The sequence below is a fragment of the Leucopleurus acutus genome (genome assembly GCF_964270905.1).
Source record: "Leucopleurus acutus genome assembly, chromosome: 19".
Lineage (NCBI taxonomy): Eukaryota > Metazoa > Chordata > Mammalia > Artiodactyla > Delphinidae > Leucopleurus > Leucopleurus acutus.
This window is the reverse complement of record NC_139161.1, coordinates 44,287,593-44,309,923: the sequence shown is the minus strand read 5'-3', so window position 1 is coordinate 44,309,923 and position 22,331 is coordinate 44,287,593. Positions and strand designations below refer to the sequence as shown.

The 22,331-nt window shown below is 54.8% G+C and overlaps 1 protein-coding gene across 3 annotated transcripts in view; it reads right to left on the bottom strand.

Moving 5' to 3' along the window:
• Positions 1 to 22,331, bottom strand: part of KSR1 (kinase suppressor of ras 1) — a gene marked incomplete at its 5' end in the record, with an annotated part of 148,063 nt that overhangs the window by 4,709 nt on the left and 121,023 nt on the right. For 2 of the 3 annotated variants that reach the window (XM_082861348.1, XM_082861349.1), the window contains 13 exons: positions 480 to 613; positions 1,999 to 2,134; positions 3,403 to 3,534; positions 4,269 to 4,402; positions 7,539 to 7,635; positions 9,901 to 10,280; positions 11,085 to 11,133; positions 11,961 to 12,012; positions 14,498 to 14,539; positions 16,917 to 17,085; positions 18,823 to 18,929; positions 19,024 to 19,085; positions 20,677 to 20,760. In XM_082861348.1, coding sequence (XP_082717474.1) covers positions 480 to 613; positions 1,999 to 2,134; positions 3,403 to 3,534; positions 4,269 to 4,402; positions 7,539 to 7,635; positions 9,901 to 10,280; positions 11,085 to 11,133; positions 11,961 to 12,012; positions 14,498 to 14,539; positions 16,917 to 17,085; positions 18,823 to 18,929; positions 19,024 to 19,085; positions 20,677 to 20,760 — 1,578 coding nt within the window. The remainder of the gene's footprint in view (positions 1 to 479; positions 614 to 1,998; positions 2,135 to 3,402; positions 3,535 to 4,268; positions 4,403 to 7,538; positions 7,636 to 9,900; positions 10,281 to 11,084; positions 11,134 to 11,960; positions 12,013 to 14,497; positions 14,540 to 16,916; positions 17,086 to 18,822; positions 18,930 to 19,023; positions 19,086 to 20,676; positions 20,761 to 22,331) is intronic. The other variant, XM_082861350.1, reaches the window with a different exon arrangement.

The following is a 22,331-nucleotide window of genomic DNA, read 5'->3' as shown; positions in this document are numbered from 1 at the left end:
TTCGGTAAAGCTCTGTCTGGCCCCCTCCCAGGCAGAACCTTCTTTTTTTTTAACCTTTTAACCCAGAAATTTTATTTCTTTTTTTTTAAATTTAATTTTTATTGGAGTATAGTTGCTTTACAATGTTGTGTTCGTTTCTACTGTACAGCAAAATGAATCAGCTGTTGTGAACCCAGGCTAACGCTGGGCTGGATAGCAGGCAGAACCTCCTTGCCAGGGCCCAGCCTGGGCCCAGCGTCAGCACTGGGCTGGTAACAGGGATGTGGAGGTTTCCACAGAGGAGAGCGGGAGACGCTGGCCTATGAAAGGGTCTCCTAAATAAATGTGATGAGCGGAATCCCGACATCCCTTGGGCGAGGGGACTAGTCACCTCTGGCTAACCAGCTCTGGGGGTTCCCTAGATCAAAGTCTCGGGCAGACAGAGCAGACAGCGCCCTCCAAGACGCCTGGCTGCAGGTCTGGCTCCGAGGGGTACTTACTCGGCGGACTTCCAGAAGTGCCCGGGGTGCGAGAGCCTCCGGTTCAGCTTGGGCAGCTTCTCCAGCATGTCCATCAGCAGCGGGAAGCTGGGCCTCTCCTGCAGGTCGAAGGCCCAGCAGGCGGACAGGATCTCCTGCAAAGCGAGCCAGCATTGGAGGACGTGAGAGCTGGCCGGGAGCGATGGGGGGCGCGGCCGGGGCACTCTGCCGAGGGTCCCTTCCGTGTTCCCGAGCGCCCCCCGGCTGGTGGTCGCCTCACTCTCCTGCCGACACCGAGGTGACTGGCCATGGCTGAAGTAGGGCCGTGAAATAACTGAATTTGAGAAGAGCTCTCACACTTCCAGTGAAAATGAAGGGCATGGGCCTCCCTCCCCTCCTTCCTTCCTCGACCTCCCTGGAATAACAGTTACAAAGACGAATAAAAGGTCACAGGAAAGAGATCAGAAATGGGGTCACGGACGTTCGGAATGGAAAGCGGAAGGCAGCGCGTTGACAGGTGAAACGCAAGATGCTCGGAAGGTGTGCAGGGCTGGCCAGGCTGCAATGGCGGAGGAGCCTGGGGGCGTTCCAGGAATGGAGGCTGGCAGGGACCAGAGGACTGAGTACAGGGCAGCAGTGAGCGTCGACAGAACAGCTGTCCTGACAGTCCCGAGTCGGGGCTTTGGCCTTCTGCTGCCTACTCTCCGGATCCACGTGGGCACACAGCACACCCCTCGACCTTTCGATTCAGAAGAAGTCCCTGGGAGAAGACAGGCCGGCACGCACAGCCAGGCAGAAGGTGCTCGTGCAACAGGGCAGATGGTGACCCTGCCGGGAAACTCACAGCCTACTTAGCGCTGAGTGCCGGGTGGTCCCCCCAGACGTTTCCAATGCTGTGCTGCCCAGGTACCTACTGGGGCTACTTATCAACATCCTGGCTGGCATCTGTCTGCTCCGGGCCCATCTGACTCACGAGCGCGTGGTAAACACTGACGGCGCTGAGAACACTGCCCCCCCGGGCTCGTTCACGTGTCACTGTGCCAGGCGGGGGAACTTACAAACTGCAACGCAGAGATGCCATTAATGATATTCAGTCACGTGAGGGCAGCGACCGTATTGTGATTTGGCATCTTGAAAACAGATTTGCTGTGGAAACCCTGATTTGTTCTCGAACGGTCGGGAACAACATTGAGGAAAGATCTGACACGACAACAACCCCACTGTTTGTACTTTATGCAGTGAAATTTGTTATTATATTCTTTCTAGTAAGTAACATACAGGCTTTATTATCTTATCTCATAGTTCAGTCAAAACCATTATCTTTATTTCCTTCCTGTCCTTTTCTTTTAAAGATAATTTTTCTTTTTAAAGGTTAGCAGTGGGGTGGTGAAGGACACAGACCTCCTAGCCGGCAGCAAAGAGGCCTGCCCGCCACCCGTCCGCCTCTGGGTCCCACGTCTCAGCTGAGTGAAGGGCAGCCAGCCGCCTGCCCTCTACCCCACCTTCCTCTCCCAGTGCAGGGGCTTGCGGGGCTACTTACGGTGACTTCCTTCCCCAGGCTGACGGAGGCCAGGACTCGCTTCATTCCCTCTCCGCTTCCAACCTGCCAGATCAGGGCCTCCACAGCCTGGTTCTTCAAGGGCCAGTCTCTGGCTTGCAGCTCATACCAAACGGTCCTGTGGAGACCAGCCACCCACGTGGCCTGAGCTCCCTGGCGGCACGGCTCGGCTCAGCTCAGCTCACACCCCGGAGGTGCCTGCTGCCCTGATGCCAGGAGCCCGGCTGGAGGACCCAGCATCCCCCTCCTACCTTCCTCACCCGCCAGGCTTCCGGGAACGCCTTGATTCCCTCCCAGGGGGCCCTGTGCTCCCACTGTGGCAGGAAGACTCAGACAGCACGGGCTCTGGCCAGAGATCCCGGTACAACCGTTCAACCTCCGTGGGGTGGCTGCCCATGGCCAAGGTTGTCTGAGGCGTGACAAGAATGCCCAGCCCTGGGCCTGGCACACGCAGGTGCTCAGGAAATGATAGTTAAAGGTCAGGCCAGGAAGAGACCACCCGCGAGGGAAGGATCCCCCGAGAGATTACGGGATGAGGCCGTCCCTCAGACCCTCCAAGTCCCCTTGCCCTTCTCGACTTATCTGATGGGACCTTCTCCGTCAGACCCACCCTGTCCAACCTGGGGGCCACGTGGGGCTACTGAGTAACTGAAATGTGGGGAGGGGAACTGAGGTGTAAAACACACACCAGCTTTTGAAAGCTTTGTGGGGTAGAATTTTAATTTCTTATTTTGATTACACGCTGAAATGATAATATTTTGGCTATATTGAGTTAAATATCTATTGAAACGGATTTCACCGGTTTCTTTTTTTTTTTTGGCCGTGCCACACTGCATGCAGAATCTTAGTTCCCCGACCAGGGATCTAACCACGCCCCCTGCAGTGGAAGCGCGGAGTCCTAACCACTGGACTGCCAGGGAATTCCCTCTTCTTCTTTTTTAATGTGGTGAAGAGAAAACTCTACACATCTGGCTCATATTATGTTTCTATATTTCTATGTTGCTATCGGTCAGCACCCCAGCTCTTTGTGGGGCACAGCTGGCAGGACTCCCTGTTCTCCCAGAGGGACAGTCCTTGATGAGCTCTGGTGAGCGTCCTCATGGGGCAACAGGTGGGAATGACACCCAGAGTTAAGCATTCTATACGATCAGCTAATTTAGTCCTCATTTAACAGCTCTACTGGGGAGGTACTTTATTCTTCCCATTTTACAGGTGGGGAAACAGAAGGTCAAGGACGTGGTCACTGGCCCAAAAAAGTGGCTGATTCAGACTCAAAGCACACCTCCCCCTGCCCCCCCCCCCCCGCCCCGTGGCCAGTAGGACCCTCTCTTTGAGCCACACTTGGCCTCAGAGCCTCAGGCGGAGGGGTGCCAGGGGCTTCCTCACCCGAATGCATAGACGTCAGCCGCTTTGGAGAAGGGCAGCTGGTCCTCGTCCTTCCCGGGGGTCATCTCCCTCACGATCTCGGGGGCTAGGTAGCACAGCCAGTCGTGTGACAGCTTCAGCTGGTTCTCACGTCTGGAGGCCAAGAGGCCAGGGCAAGGACATGGCCTTCAGTCAGCAGCAAAGAGGCCCGCAGGGCAAACACCCGCCCCGGGGCTGGCGCACCACCCACCATGGCCCAGAAAAGCAGCACACCCATCATGCACTCGCCAGGGCACCTGCGCTCTGGGGGAACGTTACCGAGGAGTGATAACCAGGCTTTTCTAGAAAGCAGGCCGAGAACAGGCATCGGCAGGGAGTGGCACTTGAGGGTGCCACTCTCTACCCTGGGAGTGTGAAGGGCATCTCCAAGCAGGAGATCAGATCTGCCTGTGGGCCTTACAACCCAGCCTGGGTCTGGCTCTCCAGCCCGGCTGCCGCCCTCCCTCCTGGGGTCCAGATGCTTGGGAAGGAGCCTTTCTCCCCATCCCCACGCCCCCTTCAAGATTTGCAGAACTAGAACCCGACGTTCTTCCTCATAATGGGGACGTGAACCCTGGTCCCCTGCCCAAGTCGGTGAGCATACAGGGGACATGTGAGTGAGGGGACCCAACCACCACGGGGGCCAGCCTGAGAATGACGCACTACGAGTGACCTAAGTGTCACCCAAACCTGATTCTGGACCAGGACCAGAGCAGACCTGGCCTTTCCTACAGGGAGGGCTGCCCCTCAGTGACAGACGGCGAGTGCCCAGACCTCGGCTGGACCTCAGGCCCACCAGCACCGCCCAGTTCCTCCCTAGTCTGTCCAGATGCCCAAGGCCAACTGACCGTCCCTCTCGGACCACGCCTGAGATCCCGAACAGCCCGAAGTCTGTGATGACCACTTTGCCGTTGTCGTAGAAGACGTTCTTGGACTTGAGATCTTTGTGCACGATGCCCTTGGCGTGGAGATAGCCCATTCCCTGGAAGACAGCGAGCCTCACGTCAGGAGCGGAGGGCAGGTGAATGACGAATGACTTAGCTCCTACTCTGGGCCAGGCCCTGAGTGGGACGGGACGCCCTACCCCACCCCCTCATTTAATCTTCACCACCCTGTGCAGTGTAACTGTCTCCTTTTTACAGAGGAGGAAAGCCAGCCTCAGAGATGGGAAGTCACCTGCCCCAGGCCACACTGCAGTTCAGCGGCATTGCTGAGATCTGGCGCCAGGCCAGTCTGCGCTCCTGCTGTGTCAGCGCGCTGCCCAACACCCACCTGCTACTCAGATGAGGCGTGGAAAGGGGGAGGGTTGAGGGGCTGGGGGTCAGGAAGTATATAAAGGTTCCCTGTGATGCTACTCTCTGTGTCAAGTTATAAAAGACCCGAGTGATGTGGGGTCTCTCTCAGGCTTTGCTTGGCCTCTCCCCTCAGGCTGGGCAAGGGCTAGGGTTGGGGAACAGAGAGGAATTCCCATAGAGGGAGCCCCTGAGCTCAGGTGGTCCCACTGCCTGTGCTGTGGTAGTTGAAATCCAGCTGAAATCCAGCCCAGATTCTAACTCACTGTGGGGCCTTGCACTTGACTTCTAAGCCTCAGTTTCCTCAACCTGCCAAGTGACAGGTCAGGGCTGGGTGATTTCTAACCAACGCTCTATTTGGACTGAACACTGCCAGGCGCGTGGGATGTGGGAGACCTCACGCAGGCATGATCTCATCCAAGGCCAAAGCCAGGATTCCCAGGTCCCCTGCTGCTCTGATGCTCTTGGGAACGGGGAGCGGGGAGGGAGAAGGGGGGTACTGTACGAGACGCATGACTGAAATGGGCATCCCTGCCGGGTCAGAAAGAGGTACATGTAAACCCGTCTCCCAATCTCCCACATCAAGGGTGCTTCACGTGTGAGAACTCCGCCTGGCTTTAAAGGTATCTTGGGGTGAGACGGGGAGGGGTAAAACCAGCGAAAGCCACATTTAGGAAGTAGAAGAATGAGCTGTGAGGCGGAAGCGGACAGAACTCAGCCGAGCGCAGAGCTCAGACCGAGTGGGGCGGGAGCGCGTCAGAGAAGAATGTACACGAGGCAGATGCTCTTCTGCAAGAGATGGGAGGGCTCGGGGTGCACCGTGGCCACTTCCCTCAGGCCTGCTGAGAGCTGTCATCCTGCCACGGAGGCCAGGAGTTCCAGGAAAGAGTAACTTGCTCTTTCCCAAAACACCATCCTGAATGTAAAACGATCCTTCTTAAAATATCTGCCCATTTCCCAAACCAAACCAAGGCACAAGCCTTCCCCAGTGACCAAAGAGAGCCAAGACCCCCATCTTGGGTTGAACAGGGACCAGCTGTGTGACTGAGGATAAGTGCCTGTACCTCTCTGAGCCTTGTTTATAAAATAGGTGTCACAGCCTCAAACGGCCAGAGAGTAGACAGGAAGTGCCCAGGTCTGGAACACAAACCCTCCTTCCTTCCCATAATTTCACAATGCCTCTAGAGTGGCCCCCAAGCCCTCAAACCAAAGGTCAAGCCCCCGTCATTATATTTTGAGCCACAAAATATCAGCGATGAGTACAAAAGGAAGTGGCTTAGAAGTTCTCAGAAGAAGGGGGATGGGGAAAATAAATAAGCCAGCAGAGACGAAGCTTCCGGCTCTGCAGCTCTAAAACCTTTGCACAACTTTTCTCTTCTGCCCTGGAATCTTCCAGATGGCTCACTGAACCTAACTCAGCAACCAGACTCCCACAGTGTCCTGACGATAAGGAGAGAGAACAGTTTGGGGGAGGAGGGCCGAGTTGGGCAGAGTGTGGAGCAGGGCCCAGCAGGTTTGGGGCCATCACAGAGTAGGTGTGACGCTCTGCAGCTCCCTCCAACTTCTCTGCAATGAGACAGACTACAAAGGAAGGCGTTAAGTGTGATATTTGGGTTTTGGGGGCTGCAAAAGTTTAATGCATTAGTGTAGCCACGTGGAAATGTCACGTGGAAATCTTGGTGTTCATAAATGTCACTGAGATTTTTATCTTTTCCTTTCCAACGACGCACACACACACACACAATGGATGCAAGGAGGGAGGGAGAAAAAAGAACAGAAGGCAAGACTAACTAACGACAGGAAAGGGACAAAAACTTGGTGGGAGCTGGTAAGAGAAAGCTTTCCCACAAAAACGGGAACCTGGAAAGAGGAAGCCCTATCCAGCACTAATCTAGTTTTTCTCTGGGCCTGTCGCTAAATAAAGCAACAAATAAGCTTTTCTTTCATTTTTGTTTAATTACTTTTAAAAGATGAAAGGAGGGCTTCCCTGGTGGCGCAGTGGTTGAGAGTCCACCTGCCAGTGCAGGGGACACAGGTTCAAGCCCTGGTCTGGGAAGATCCCACATGCCGCGGAGCAACTAAGCCTGTGCACCACAACTACTGAGCCTGTGCTCTAGAGCCCGTGAGCCACAACTACTGAGCCTGCATGCCACAACTACTGAAGCCCGCACTCCTAGAGCCCGTGCTCCGCAACAAGAGAAGCCACCGCAATGAGAAGCCCGTGCACTGCAACAAAGAGTAGCCCCCGGTCGCCGCAACTAGAGAAAGCCCGTGCGCAGCAATGAAGCCCCAACGTAGCCCAAAATTAATTACTTAATTATTTTTAAAAAAAGGCTGCCTGAGTTGAGCCTGAAGCCCTGTCCTCATGAAACTTGGATGTGGAAACTTTAAGGCAGAACCTCTGTCTCAAACCTTAATCAATTCTAACAGACTCTCACCAAGCGCTGGCCCTGGACCCGACGCTCTCTCTCCATGGATTATCCCAGTTTACCTTTGCACCAATCCAACGAGGGAGGTGACACTGGCGTCTCCATTTCACAGGGGAGGAAGCCAAGGCTCAGAGAGGCTAATCGACCTGCCCGAAGTCACACAGCTGGTGTGACCAAGATTCAAACTCAAGCCATCTGTCTTTAAAACCCACTGAGTTTCTCCAGGGTGTCCAGCTCCCAGCAGACAAGACAGGGACAGAGGGAAGGAGATGGGGGTCCCACCCCCGAGGTGCCCCACCTAAAGGGAAAAACAGATCAGCCACCACCACTACCCTGACACGGTCAGACAGACCGGGGGACAGCCAGGAACTGTGGAACCAGCTGGATGCCCCTTCACCTTAATGATCTCCTGGGCGATCTGCCTGGTCTTGTTGATGTCCACAGATGTCTTGGGGTCCCTCACAAACGAGTGCAACGTCCGTCCCTTGCAGAAGCTGTGAGGAGTGGTGGGTCAGGCAGAGATCTGGGGCCTGTGCAGCCCAACCCAAGCCCCTCTGGAGCCGGGGAGAAGCAGGGGCAGAGCTGTGCCCACCGGCCCCGGGAGGGCTCTCTCTGTCCCCTAGACCCTGGGTGCCTGAATCCTCGTTCTTGACCATCCTGACGCCCATTCCTGCTGGGGCCTGGCCTGAGTGGGCAAGAACACCGGTTCCCCGAGGCCTAGGGCCTGCCCACCACAGAACAGGAAACTCAGTTCACCAAGCCTCCTGGCAATTCAGAGCAGCCCACCTCTGTGGAAGTTCGAGGCAGGAACGCGCCCAGGCAAACTCAGCAGCCAGGGAGGAATCTTTGGCCTTCTCGGGCTGTAACCAGGCAGCATCAGGGCTCTGGGCTCACCATAATGATTTTCATGATCGTGTTATTTTCTGATCACAGGGATTTTGTTACAATGCGGAGTGTGCAGGAGGGGAGGGGTGGCTGTCAGGCATGTCAGAGTGATTATTAGATAAGGGGCTTGCATGCTGTGGTCCCCATCTGTACTGACTCCTAAAACCCGGAGCGAGGAAGGACCCAGGTAGAATGTGTAGCTTCATTCCCCTGCTCCAGGGAGAAGCTGACTTCAGCCATCTGAGGAAGGGGCTAGTTTTTAGGAATCATCTCCAAGGAGATAAGATTCTTGGACCCTCAAGGTCTGGACTATCGGCTGACGGTTGCTTTTCTGTGTTCCAGTCCCCTCAGCAGATTCTAAAACACGTTAAATTTTTTGTTAATATTCTTTTGCTATATGTATTCTCTTTAAGGAGACTCAGATCTCTCATGGGACTGGGTGGATGAGAGAGAGATGGGAGGATGAATGATGGACGGCACTGAGGCTGGGATCCGGGGGAGCTGAGCTGGCGTAACCACATGCTCCCTGAAGCATCATGGTGTCATGCTTGGGCTGGAATTTTGTCCCCACCCCACCAGGTCCACGTGGTGACCTGATGATCTCACACTGCTTGGGAGTTCTAGTGGGTAGTTATCTCGGATATGCAAGCAAGATGGAAATCATTATTTACTTAGTAAACAAATACAGTTTGTTTGAGGAGTAGGTGTTTTTTCAAAGCACAGGGTCCAACTATAGAGAATGTCATCAGACTATTAATGAGTATTCTTTTGGCTGATGGGATTAAAGTGGTTTTTAGTTTTTTTCTTGACACCACGTGTATTCCAAAGATTCGTCACTAACCTCATATTGTCTTTCCTGATTTTAGAAGTAAAGACCCAATAACAACTTTTTCAATGCCATGGGCAAAAATGTTTCAGTTTCACAGCCCTCTGGTGCTCAGGGAGCTAATGGTCACTCATCCACTGATGGTGGGAGGGGAAACTGGTGGACACTTTCTGGAGTAGAAACGGACAACGTCCATCAAAACGTGACAAACGTGCACTCTGACCCAGCCCCGCACACGTACTGCCAGAAGTTCACCAAGATACGGAAACAGAGATGCTCATGACGACAAAGTGTCCAGCAAAAGAGGCCTGGTTAAATAAACTAGGGGAGGACCAGCGATCGGGTTCCAGAGAGGACCCAGAGCCCAGCTGTGGGACTCGACCCAATTCCACTCCACTTTCAGTGACACCGTATTGGTAACTTGAAATCAACTGCGGTGAGAGTGTTTACACCACAGGAATTGACAGATGCCATGTATCAATACTAGAGCTTCCCTCACCACCACCCAAGAGCTGGTTGTTAAACATTTACCAGCACACCACTGGAGGTTCTGCTACGTGGCACTATGCAGGTACTCAGATTAGACCTCAGACCTGCCCTCCAGCCAAGAAGGCAAAGTAACCAGTAGGCTCTTTGGTGTGTATTTTTACAAACACATAAATAGTTACAAACCAAATAGATAAATAGTTTAAAAACATGAGTGTATACAAATTTTTTTTTATTTTAATGGAAGGTGTGATAAGGAACTGTTTACAGTATCCACCTTTGGGGAGAAGCACCCGGTTCGGGTGGGAAGAGACTGGTTTTCACTTTATACTTTTCTGGAACATTTGAATTTTCTCTATCCTTAGGTATTGTTTTACTGATTTATTTATTTAATGTCAATGGGGTTATATGATGGAGAAATTACACCTCATTTTTGGTTTTCTTCTCTGTACCTCTCTAAATGAAAACTTCCATGCCCTCCGGGGTGTCCACACAAATAACAGGGCCCCCAGGGAAAGGGGAAGAGGAGGCGGCCACCCCAGGGAGAGCGGGACCGGGTTACCTGGTGATGATGGCCAGGTGCGGCGGGTTCATGCAGGCCCCCATGAAGAGCACCACGTTCTCGTGCCGCGTCTGCCGGTAGTTCATCACCTCCTTTTTGAACAGCTTCAGGTGGTCCTGGTTGTGGCCATCCATCTCCAGCAGGCGGATGGCCACCTCGCCGTGCCAGCGGCCGCGGTGCACCCGGCCCCAGCGGCCCTGCCCGATGGGCTCGCCCAGCTCCACCTGCTCGAAGGGGATGTCCCACTCCTGCAGGTACACGCTGGTCTGGCTGGCCTTGCGAGAGATGGGGCCTTGCCAGGGCCGGCGGGAGCTCGGCAGGTCATCCAACTCGTCCTCGTCGTCTTCGACCTCCGACCTGCCGGCCTCGGGCTCTTCAGCCTGGAAGGAGAGGAGGAGGGGATAGAAGGGGCAGGGGACCCGGGGGCAGGCGGGGAGCAGAGGGGCCTGGGTTCAGGAAGCCTGGGCTCTAGTCGCAGCTCTGCGGGGCTTGCTGTGGACAGTAGGCAGGTCACTTCGCACCACACAGCCTCAATGTCCCAATCCACAGACTACGGCACTTGGCCCTTTTTTCCGCTAATGTTCCAAGACCCACCTATGAGTGACATCTAATCGCTGGGGAAGAGCATTAACATCCCCTGGCGTGAAGAACTGGACCGCATTCACCCTTTCTGGCTATGCTTTTGTTTAAACACACAGTTTCTGACTCTCCACTGTGTAAGAATAAATCAGTCTGCTATCTGCTCAAGATCTTTAAGCCACTGCACTGCTCGGCTGACACTGGTTCAAGGGTCAAGGTAGCAATTCTTGGCCCCGGCTACAGTCAGAATCACCTGGGGATCTTTGATAAGTCCACACACCCGGCCCCACCCCGGACAGACCCAAGGAGAGTCTTCCGGGCTGGGGCCCAGGCCTTCTGGCTGGGGGTGAAAACCATGGGAATGAAGAGTTTACGTTAGCCTCAAAAAACCAGAAAAGCAGAAGGAAGCTTGCTTCGTGGCACCCCTCGTTGCTCTCCCTGCCATGTGCACCGCTCGAGGCTGCTGCGGCGGGTGGCGGGTGGGCACCTGAGACGGCCCTCAACAGGGCCCGGTGCCCACATGCTCCCCAGACCCCTGCACGTGCTGAGCCGGGGAGAGAGGAGAGAGATGCACCGTCGACGGCTGGCATGTCGCCATCACTCACCTCCACTTCGCGATCCTCGGACACATCTGCTCTGGGCGGGTTCTCAAGCCTAAGAGTAAAACAGCGTTTGTCCAAGAGACCCCGAGGCCGGGCCATTCTGCTCCCAGCTGGGCAGGGGACCCCCCACGTGAGGTCTGAGAAAGGGGCACCAGGCCTGGATCCCTACTTTGACCCACTTGGCCGTGGGAAAGGCAGTCAGGATGCTGTGGAAACACACAGGAGGCCGAGGACCAGACCCCGTTTCCCTTCTCTGGCCTTGGCCTTCTCCGGACTTAATCTGAGGGTGGTAGGGGCCGACGGGTGGGCAGTGACCATCAAGGCCCTTTCGAATCTGACAACCGGTATGGGGCTCTGAGCACACGCACAGGACTTGGAATTCTACTTGAGAACTGGCTCTGTTGCTCCCTAAGCTGTGTGACTGGATGCAATTTCTTAACCTCTCTGAGCTGGCTTCCTCATCTGTATGTTGAGGATGACACCTACTTTACACCTGGCTGAGAAATATACAAAAAAATGGGAGACAAGTACTCAGCATGGCCTGACACAGAAAGGGCTCCATAAACAGGGGCCGTATAATCAGGCTTCTCTAACGCTGAGTGCCCTTCGCCGGGCCTTCCTGGGTCACAGACTGCTCCTGCCTCACAGACTGCCCCACCCAATGCTGACTGCACCAACAGGAGGCAACTAAAACCCTATGGCTGAGTTCACTGGATCACAGGGTGAATTAGCCCAAGCGTGTCCCATCTGGCTGCCCAGGTACATGGCAAGGTCTGGAATGGGAGGGTCAGAGATTTAAAGGTGGAGGTGGGAGGCGGTCAGGGATGTGCGTCCAGCTTTAACAAGTCCCCAAGGAGGAGAGAGCGCAGGGCTGCCTACCGGGAACTGTCCGCCTCGGCGAATGGGACTGCCTGAGGAAATGCCGAAATGTCTGGAGGAAACAGAAAACAAACATGAGGCATGAGACCCCCTTCCACTCCCCCGGAAGACACGGTGTTTGCAAAGCCAGCACCCGCAGGGCCGAGCGTGCTCCGCCAGCAGCCCCTCGCTGGGCTGCACACGTGCTCCGGGGCCACTTCCCCTGGGCTCTTCCTAAAACAGAACACGGACGCAGCCTCCACGGCCCTCGGTTTTGCCCACACAGCGCTGCCCTGGGAAGGGACTCCAGTGGGGGAGGAGGCTGAGACTTCTCAGTCACCACCATCGCCCCGTGGCCAAACCGCCCCAGACAAGCAAGTGGTGAAAGCGACAGGGCTGCTCTTTACCGGGCGTGTGGGCCAGACCCTTCTCCACGGCTCCGAGGCAGGGGCTGGTTTCAACACCCCTTGAGAGTGGGGAGACTCTCGGGCCAGCAGAGGCCAAAGGCCGGACTCGCAGGTGGCTCACTAGTGTGACGTGGTGCCTGGCACAGCCGCCGGGGACTGCTGGTGGGGACCAGGGGCCCCATCCCCTCAGCTTCAGGGTTTGGGTGGCTGGTGGGGCAGCCTCTGGGCAGAGAGCAATGCACGGTCCACACGCCGGGGGCCCCAGGACTGGGCAGCTGGCACTGACCCCTGAGCCTGGGGCCTTCCCAGCTTCAGCACTGAAAGCCCCACATCCAGGGGACACAGGACAGCTGGTCACCGCAGTGTGGGGCCAACATGTTACAGGCCAAATGCCCCACGGCTGCTTCTGCCGCTGGCTTCTTTCTATCCTCTCTGGTCCCTTCTAATCGCACTCGGGGAGGCTGGCAGCCCCCGGGCTGCGTGGGCCCCTTGCTCCCCTTTTCAGCAAAAGAAGAGACTGGAGGTGGCAGTGGCTTGAGCTAAGCAGGGCCTCTCCCTGTCCTCTAGGACAAATAGCGCCCCCACCAGCCAGCAAACCTCCCTCTGGGCTTTCTCCAAGGCTACCCCTGTAGCTCTCTCAACATCTCTGTCATACTTGGAGAGTCTGATAGAGGTCGTGGGCCGTATTAGGGAAATGCACACATGCACCCAACATCCTGTGTACAATTTCTGGGGAATCCTAGACCCGGAAGCCTCTTCTAAGGCTCTTCCAGACACCGCTGCACTGTGTCTGCAGACTGTCAAGGGCGGCCTGGTGTTTCCACCCACCCAACGCTGCTCACATGTTTCCACAGAAGATAAACACATGCACGGCGACGGGGGGACATGGGGAGGTGGGGGTCTGGGGAGAAACCGCACCCCAAGTTGGGGGGAAGGCAAAATGTCTCTGAAGCTTCATAGTTTTCCTTAAACATTAAGAGTGCATTTTGCATTCTGCTCCAGATATGTCCACATTTGTTTTAATAGAACTATATTTCCCTTCTCTCCTCCCTGACATATCTTCAGAGCAAGATGGACCCTTCTGGAAGAAGAACCGCACGTTTTCCCCATGCTTTCAAGGGTGCTCCCCTGTACGTCACCCTAGAGCAGGAACCAGGGAGGCTCTTGGAGGGGAACCACGGAAAAAATGGCTGTGAAGCCACAGAGCAGCGCAGGGAGCCTGGCCCTGAGCCCAGCCAGCCTGCACAGCCTGCAGAACCACTGGGGTGGGCCTGTAAGAACTAACAGGGGCTCCTGGTCACTCCCCTCATGGAGCTGGGCTGGGGAACAGAAAAGTCTGGAATAACCAAAATACCAGGACTTCAAGACAGACCTGTTTAATCCAGGAAAAAAAAAGTTAGCTACAGTCTTTGTCTAAAACACACAGAACCTTCATATGGTCGAGTTCAGAATTAAAGTTGCAGATTACGTGTACTATTGCTTGTCAGCTCCAGCTAGAGAAATAAGTACTAATTGTATAAACTCCTGAGGGGCAGGAATATGGTCAAATGCAACGGCTGGCACACAGAAGGTGTACAAAACAATTTCTGTGGAAGGGAATCAACGAGAATGTCTTCCTGAAAGTTTTCTTCTTTATAAACTTTCGGCCCTGGAGGCATTTCCAACAACTGCCAGCAGATGGCGCTGTGTGACAAGGCTCTGGAAGGTGAGGCCCGCCCAGTAAGCGAAGGCTGCTGACCTTCCCAAACTGGCATCCCCTTCTTTAAGATCGGGTAGTAGTTTCCCCGCCATTATATAGAGGAAGATATCTTGTCAGAGGCTCATAAGACATCAGCAAGAGATCCTCTCCCCTTATTCTGCAGACTGGGTTTCTGCCACCTCCTAGCTGTGTGACCCTGGACAAGTTGCCTGAAGTGTCTGTGCAAGACGAAGGACTGGATGGATGCCAAGGGTCCTCCCAGGAAGGCACTGCTCCTGTGAAGGGCCAGTCTCAAGGCTACTCCCTCTGCCCCCTTGCCCAGCCTCAACAGACAGTTAGCTCTCAAAATAGGTGGGTGTGAGACTCGGGTACCTCCAAGGCGCCCAGGGAGAGGGCTGGACAGAGGCGGGTCACGTCAAGGGGCAGTTGGTGGAACCATGCAAAGGACTCACCTGGGAAGATAAACTGCTGTCTAGGATGCATATAGTAGGCAGCTTTAAACAGAAGAGCAGGTAAGTCACACACACAACAGCAAATGCAGCAGCAGGAGAGGGGACGGAGGCACGGGCTCGGGGGAGAGGGGCTGGTTATAGGGCTGGGGCAGCCCTTCCCCACCTGCCCTGCCCCAGCTTCCACGGAGGAAGGAGGAGAAGAGCTGGGAGGAAGCGGTTATTAGCAGGAGCCCCCAGGAGTAAAGGCACTTGCACCGGAGGGCTGGGGTTTGGAGACCCAGTCCCAGGGAACACCCTGCTGTAGAGCCCTGGCCAATTCCATTCACCTCCCAGGCCCCCTTCTCCTCTGTGAACTGCGCAGGAGCCCAGGAGGGCAAAATACAACGGGGAGAAAAACTGAGATTCTGAAAACACTGAACAGTGCTGGGTGCAGAAGGGAAAAATCCCCCGGCCCGCATTCACACCTGCAAGTGCTGAGGCTTCGTCACTAGGAGTCACCATCCAAAACAATAACCTCGCCCAGGGTTAGCCACGGAGATACACAGAAATGCTCCCCACAATAGAGTGGGTGGACGGTAGGAGGAGGTCCCATCCCACCTTAACAGCTGGACCAGCCCAGCCCGTGACCAGAGAGAGAGCAGATCCTGGAGAGAGAGGGCTCTGTGCAGGGGACAATGTGAGGCCAGCCTGGGGACATCAGGGAAAGCTGAGAAGCTCTGGCAGACATCACACAAAGGACTTTTTCACTGGCTGTTGTTTTTCAAACAGGCCCTTCCTTTCAGAAAAACCCAAACTAGGACGTTCAGCAGAAGGCCCGGTTTCAGAGCATAACAATGACAGAGCAGAACACGAGAGGAGGGCGATCACGCGGGGCCGTCGCTGGGTCTCTGGGGAGGGAGAGGTGGGCTCGGGACGACACACTCATGTCGGGAGGTGTCCAGCCACATGCGTGTTAAGGTGAAGGGGCAGGCAAAAAAGAAGAAGGATTCTTAAAAGTCTCACCATCCCCCAAAAGAAGTCCCTGGGACCCTGGGGAGATGGGCCCAGAGAGGCTGCCTGGCCTCCTGCCAGCTGCCCCAGCCAGGGCTCCCCTGGCACAGGGAGAGCTGTGCCTCTGTCCTCCCCAGCCTGGAGCCCCAGGGGCCAGTGACAGGTGGGGCCTGGCCTGGCACTCCACGGGCTGAAGCTGGCAGAGGGCCTGGCTGGGTCCGGAGCACACTAGAATATCCCAGCCGCCCTCCTCCCCTGAGCTGCCACCTGAAACACACCGAGGGCCAAGACCAACTGCAAGGGGCCTCCTGGGAGGCCAGGGCCGGAGTTCAATCCCGGACGGGTGAGTGGGCTTTGCTCTGCTCCTGGGGGAGGTGGGACACCCCAGGCCTGGCCGAGCGGCGGGGTCCCTGTCCCTCTAGAGCCGGGGCAGCCGGGGCCATGGTCAGAGGTCAGCTCTGCCCTGGCACGCACTCCCCGGTGGACTCCGTGGCCTCATCCATGCAAGGGGGATAGCCTAACCCCAGCCTCACACGGTCTCTTGTTTTATAGAAAAGGGAACCAAAGCACCCCTTTAAGCAGCTTGTCCAGACCACAGAGCAGGTAAGCCACAGAGCCCCGGATGCCCTCGCCCCAGCCTTCTGGGCCTGCCCCAGCCCCCCGTGCTGCCTGTCCTGCTTCCTGGGAGCTCAGAAGCCCCGAGTGAGCGAACAACACCCAGGAGAAGCCACCCCATGCATGGGAGGGCAGCGTTGGGATCAGGTCAAGAACCCAGGCTTGGGACTTCCCTGGTGGAGCAGTGGTTAAGAATCCGCCTGCCAGTGCAGGGGTCACGGGTTCGATCCCTGGTCCGGGAAGATCCCACATGCCGCGGAGCAGCTAAGCCTGTGCGTCACAACTACTGAGCCTGCACTCTAGAGCCCGCGAGCCACAACTACTGAGCCTGCGCTCCAGAGCCCGCGAGCCACAACTACTGAACTGGCGCACCTGGAGCCCGTGCTCTGCACCAAGAGAAGCCACCGCAATGAGAAGCCGGCGCACCGCAACAAAGAGTAGCACCGCAACTAGAGAAAGCCTGCGCGCAGCAACGAAGACCCAACGCAGCCAAAAATAAATAAATTAAATAAATTTAAAAAAGAAAAAAAACCAGGCTTTACATCAGACTTGGCTTTGATCCCACCTCTGCAGCTTACATGCTGTGCAGCTCAGGGCAAGCCACTTGCTCCCTCTGAACCTGCGTCCCCATCTGTAAAATGGGTGCCATCACAGCAAGTTTAAATACGGGGATGCTCTTGAGCTCGGCACAGAGCCTGGCTCCCAGCAAGTGCTCTTAGTGGCGGCAGTGTTTGACCTTGAGCCTGCCGGGGTGTGCAGAGAAGGGACATGCAACCCCACCCCTGAGGCCCAAGAAAGCCCCAAGGTGTGGTACCTGGGAAGTTGAACCTGCCGTCCCTCTGGCCGGGCGAGGGGTTGGGGGGCGTGGTGGCACTGGGTGGGTTGGACGACGTCGGGAAGGGCGCTGGCGAGGAGGGCGTGGAAGACGTGGTGGAGGATGGGTTGCTGCTGGAGTCCAGGTGGTTCATGGCCAGAGGATGCTCCTGCGGGACCAGAGGCACAGGCAGTGGCAGGGGCCGCCCAGCCCCGCCTGCCCCCCACCCCTCCCCGCCTAAAACGGAGGAGGTCAGCCAGGGCGTCCTGGTGTTTTATGGGTCTAATATTTGAGGGGAGAACGGGACAGGGAGATGCGCACCTCAACGTCCATCCCCTGGAGGGCTCCTTTCATCTTTCTTATTTCAGCTCAAGCGTCCTTTCCTCCCCGAAGTCCTTCCCCAGTCCTGGCCGGGGCGTGCTCCCCCCTTTATCCCCCCATGGCTCCCAGCACCCTCCATCAGGGCACTTGAACTACGGTTTGTCAGCTGCAGGCGTCTTGGGCAGTTTTCTGAAGACTCTCTCTCCACCACGCTGTGGGTGTTCCCCGAGAACAAGCACCACACCTGCTCGTCACACACCCAGGGCCTGGCTCTGCTCTGGCTACAGAGTAGGCTCTTCTAACGAGTTAAATTCAGCCTCTGACAAGCCTCTGTTTGGTGGGTGGTAACAGTGGGTGCCTAATAAATGCTCCCTCCACTCAGCAGGGGACCTGCCGGCTAGGACATTCAGTGGCGTGGGCCCTAGCAAGGCCAGAGGGCCACCTGAGGGAGGGCTACTGGGGGGACTGAGTCTACATCAGGGGGGGACCCTGGGCCTGATCACTGTTTCCCAGACCACACACCGATTCCTCAGGGGGGTTGGGGAGGGATTCCTGGTCAAAAAAGTTGGGGCCAAGCTGGGTTAAATGCTACGTTCAACCGGTTTCTCCTCTACGGGCCCTCAAGGCTCTGGGATGCACGGTAGACTCTGGAATCCACCAAAGCCATGCAGTGGGCTTCGCTGTCCAGCGACCACCCACACTGCCTATTGCCAAGCTAAAGCGAGGAGGGGGCTGCAACCACTGGCCCTCACTCTGTCCGCTCACATGTCAAGGCCAGACCCTCCATCCCGGTCAGGCCAGGCCAGCCAGGGCAGGGGGCTAGCTCGAGGCAGGTTGAATCCCAGCCCCGACTCAGCAGCTGTGTGACCTTGGATGAATCAACCCACCCTTCTGAGCCACACGGTGCACTGTCTACACAGCAGGGGCATCAGTTGCTGCCTCACGGGGTTGTTTATTCGCTCAGCATTCAGTACAAACGTTTCCTCACTGCCTGTTGTGTGCCAACCGCCAAGGCAGGCGTCAAGGGCCCGACGGGAGCACAACCCCACGGGCCTGCCCCCCACAGCACCCATGCACCCTGGGCCTGCCTCTCATTCACGGGGGACCCCGTGCTCAATTTCCTCATCTGTAAAATGGAGGTGATATCAAATTCCCTGGCGGTCCGGTGGTTAGGGCTCTGCACTTTCACCGTCGAGGGCGCAGGTTCGATCCCTGGTCGGGGAACTAAGATCCCATAAGCCGTGTGGCGCGGCCGAAGAAAGAAAAATAATGGAGGTGATATCAGCACGTGACTTTTAGAACTACTGTGGGGATCAAATGAGGTATCGATGGAAAAAGTTCCTGACTCAGTGTAAGTACTCAGGAAATGGTGGCTCAAAATAGGGGAGCGGGGGGGGGGGTATGGGCACATAACTAAGATTTGGACGCAAATGTGAAATCTACGAAATGGCTAAATATGGGATCCCTAAAGGCCTCCCTCTGGCCACACACCCCGGGTTGCAGTATCATGCTCCCCTGCTGGACCTCCACATTGGGGGTGCTTCACAGAAAGGAATCCTGGGTGAGGGTTCGCCTCACATTATACCTTTTTGGTCAGTGCTTTGGGGAGGGTTCCGAAATGGGGTTCAGCTGCTCTGTCCACCGGATTGTTGATGTCCGAGGGGACAGATTCTGTCCTCCGAAGCCTGGGTACTGTTTAAAAAGAGGGGCGTGGTAACCATCAGCAGGAAACAGGTTCAAGAAAGATGCACCCCAAATCCAGAAGGGGGAAGCGCAGGACACTCACGCGGAAGGAAGGATATTCTACAGGCGGGGGCTTCTTTTGTACACTTGTTGTGACACTTCAACCTGGTAACGAAGGCAGGGTCAGTGCACGCAAAGCCACACGGGACCCCGGGACACGCGCAGGGGCTCGGAAGCACTGCCTGGAAGTTTTGTGCAACACTCAACCATGACTGCCTCAGCTCCCACAAATGTCTCAACAAACATTAGCTTAAGCGTGTAGAACATCTGATGTTAATAGTACTAGCAGCTACTATCTGTTGCGTACTACCGTGTTCCTGCTATCACCTGCCCAATCTTCACGTCAAAGCACGTTTGACTGCACCCATTTTAACTTGCTGTGGGTCACACAGCGATTTCTCTTTTCTAAACAAAAGGAGACCCTCTACCCGTGTTCAGAAAGCTTGAGACAAGTCTGAACTTAAAAGAGATGAATTAGAAGGAAAATGTTTCCATTACCAAAGGGTCCCAGGGAAGCAAGGGGCAGCCCCTCCTGCTACATTCCTACACAGGCCACGTGGTCTGAGGACCAGAGTGGCAGAAGTGGAAAGAGCTGGATTCTTGGTTTGGTTCTGCCGGCTGAACCCCCTCTTGGGGTTCTCGTTGATCAAATGGGCTGATGGCTGGGGCTCTACCAACTTCACTGCAATTGCAGGAGAGCCTGGGGCTCAGAGGTTATCCTGTGCTCTCCGCATGAAAGGTATTACTTGAAAGGGTGCTGGAGGTCCCCAATTTAAAGCCAAATGGCCAGGAGCCACAAAAGACCTAGACTGGTGAGAAAGGTCTGGCATCTCCTTTGCGTTTTCCTGATGACTCTCCTAACCACAATTTATCCAATTGACACACATGAGACCCATCACCTACAGTCTGGCAGGAGCCCAAATGCTTTAACTATATACACTAGCTCAGATTCTTGGAGCAATCCTGATGGACAGAGAGACCTGGAATCATCTTCCCAGATGTATACCTGACAAAAATGAGGCCCAGAAAGGGCAAGCACCTTGCCCCAGGTCACACAGCAACACAGGGGCGAAGTAGACTGGGAGCAGACTCCAGGTCCATCCTCTATAAGGTGAGGGCAGCCAGACAGCAGGGGACAGACTCTGCTCACCCTACATTGTTCACTATCCTTGCCTTTCTTTCCTACCAGAAACCACAACAGTAGGAAAAAATGTTGAATTTGTATAGAATCTACATTCTCCCCTCACTCTCTTCTGGAAGTACCATGAGCCACTTCTCTGTTTCTACCATTCCCTGTCCCCATTTCCCCATTCCTTGTGTGCTAACACGTAAGGCTAAACTTCAGAACTCCTTACAGTTTCCAGAACAGTCCTGCCATTCCTCTCTGCCTTTGTACAAGATGCTCTCTTGGCCTGGAATTCTCTTTCCTCCTTAGTCTACCTGGTAAACTTCTATTCATCCTTCAGAGCCCACCTCAAATATTCCCTTCTTCTAAGAGTGCTGTGCCTGATGCTCCCTTAATCTTCCTAGAGAGGGCTGATCACTCCCTGGTGTGCTGAGATTATGAATAGGTTTAGGAACTCTCAAAGGAACTCCGACTTGACCTAAGGCCAAGAATCAGGTAGCAAGATTATTACTAAACTAAAAGTACGGAGTCTGCTCCCCTCTGTCACCCCTGCCACGCCCCGCCCATCACCTGCAATGCTTGCACTTCACTCCGAACATCATGCTCTTCTGGCACACGTGGCAGACCTGCGACAGCCAGGACTTGGTGGAGAACCTGTAGGGGGTGGACACACAGAAATGCTCAGAGGGGCCAGGATGGAGAAGGGTCCACAAAGCCGCAGAGAGACCAGGAGACTTGGTTCCATCCCAGAGCCCCGGGCACCCTCTCGCAGGCAGGGCAGGGACACCCAGGGGCCACTGCTTCCCCCAGGCATTCAGATTTCTTAGTCACGAAGTCTTCATTGCCAAAGTCCCAAAGCTGGTGTGGTCACCGACGCCAGCTCTCTGGCAGGCAATTCGGCAAAAGCAATCAAAATCCTAAGTGCGCACACAGAGCGATTCCAGTGCCAGGAATTCATCCAACAGATGCTCCCACGGGTGTCAAACGACGTACTGAAAAGGTTACTCACTGTAGCATGTTTGTGGCAGAAAAGACGAGAAACAAGCTGTGTCGTTTAGGTGTACAGGTGACTGACTGCATAAAGTATGATCCGTGCACACAACCGAGTACCACGCAGCCGGAAAGTAAAATAAGGAAGCTCTTTTTGCACAAATAGGCAATGATCATTAAATTATGCTGTCAGTGAAAAAAGTAAGGTACAATGCAACACAACTCCACTTATGTGAAGTTCAAGTACAGGAAAAACTAACCTATGACGACAGAAGTGAAAAGTACCTCTGGGTGGTAGCACTACGGACTGAGAAGAGCCAAAGAAAACGTTCTGGGATGTGGAGGCTCTGAATCTTCCTCTGGGTGGCATACGTGGGTGTATACATATGTAAGAATTTATTTGTGTACTTAGCTCTATATAAATTATGCCTCGATTTTAACAAGAAAAAAAGCAAAGGATAGAACAGTGTGTGTAATATATGCAATATTTGTGTGAAAACAAAAAAGGAGGCGGAAGAATATACATATGTCTTTGCTTATATAAAAATATCTCCAGAAGGACACACAAGAAAGAGCCAAGATCTGCCTATAGGGGGAACTGGGGCCTGGGGACAGCAGCAGCGGGACTTTTGTCATATATATACCCTTTCAGACCTCTTGAGGTTTGAATTATAAATGTATTTCAATCCAAACTAAATAAAGTTTTAAAAAAAACCACAAAAGATATATTGGAAAGGAGGATGGGGAGAGAGTGGGTGGTATCCTCCAGAGAAAAGGTCCAAGGTCCATTCATAGGGTGGGGAGGCCTGAGGGCAGAAAGAACTCACATTTTTGGAGGACTAGATGTTTTAAAGCGTTGTATATCATAGTAACAACAGAACAAACAGCAACAGTGTTTGGGGAACAGTTTGTGATGCGTCCATGAACATTAGCTTACTCCTGGGAGTGACCACCCGTGGGAGTTAGGCAGGTCTGCGATTCTTAGTCCACAAGCAAGGAAACCAGCTCAGAGAGGTTAGGTGACTTTCCCGAGGTCACACAGTCCCTGTGTGACCCGGGACCCCAGGTCTCTAAACCAGAGCATGGCTCTATAAGAGACCCCTGGGCCAGAAAATAAGGGGAAAGGCGTGGGCATTGGGGCCCGACCACACTGGCTTTGAATCCTGTCAACTACCGGCTGTGGGATGGGTCAAAGCCTTTGCAAATGAGGCCAGCACTCTCCCCTCACAGGGATC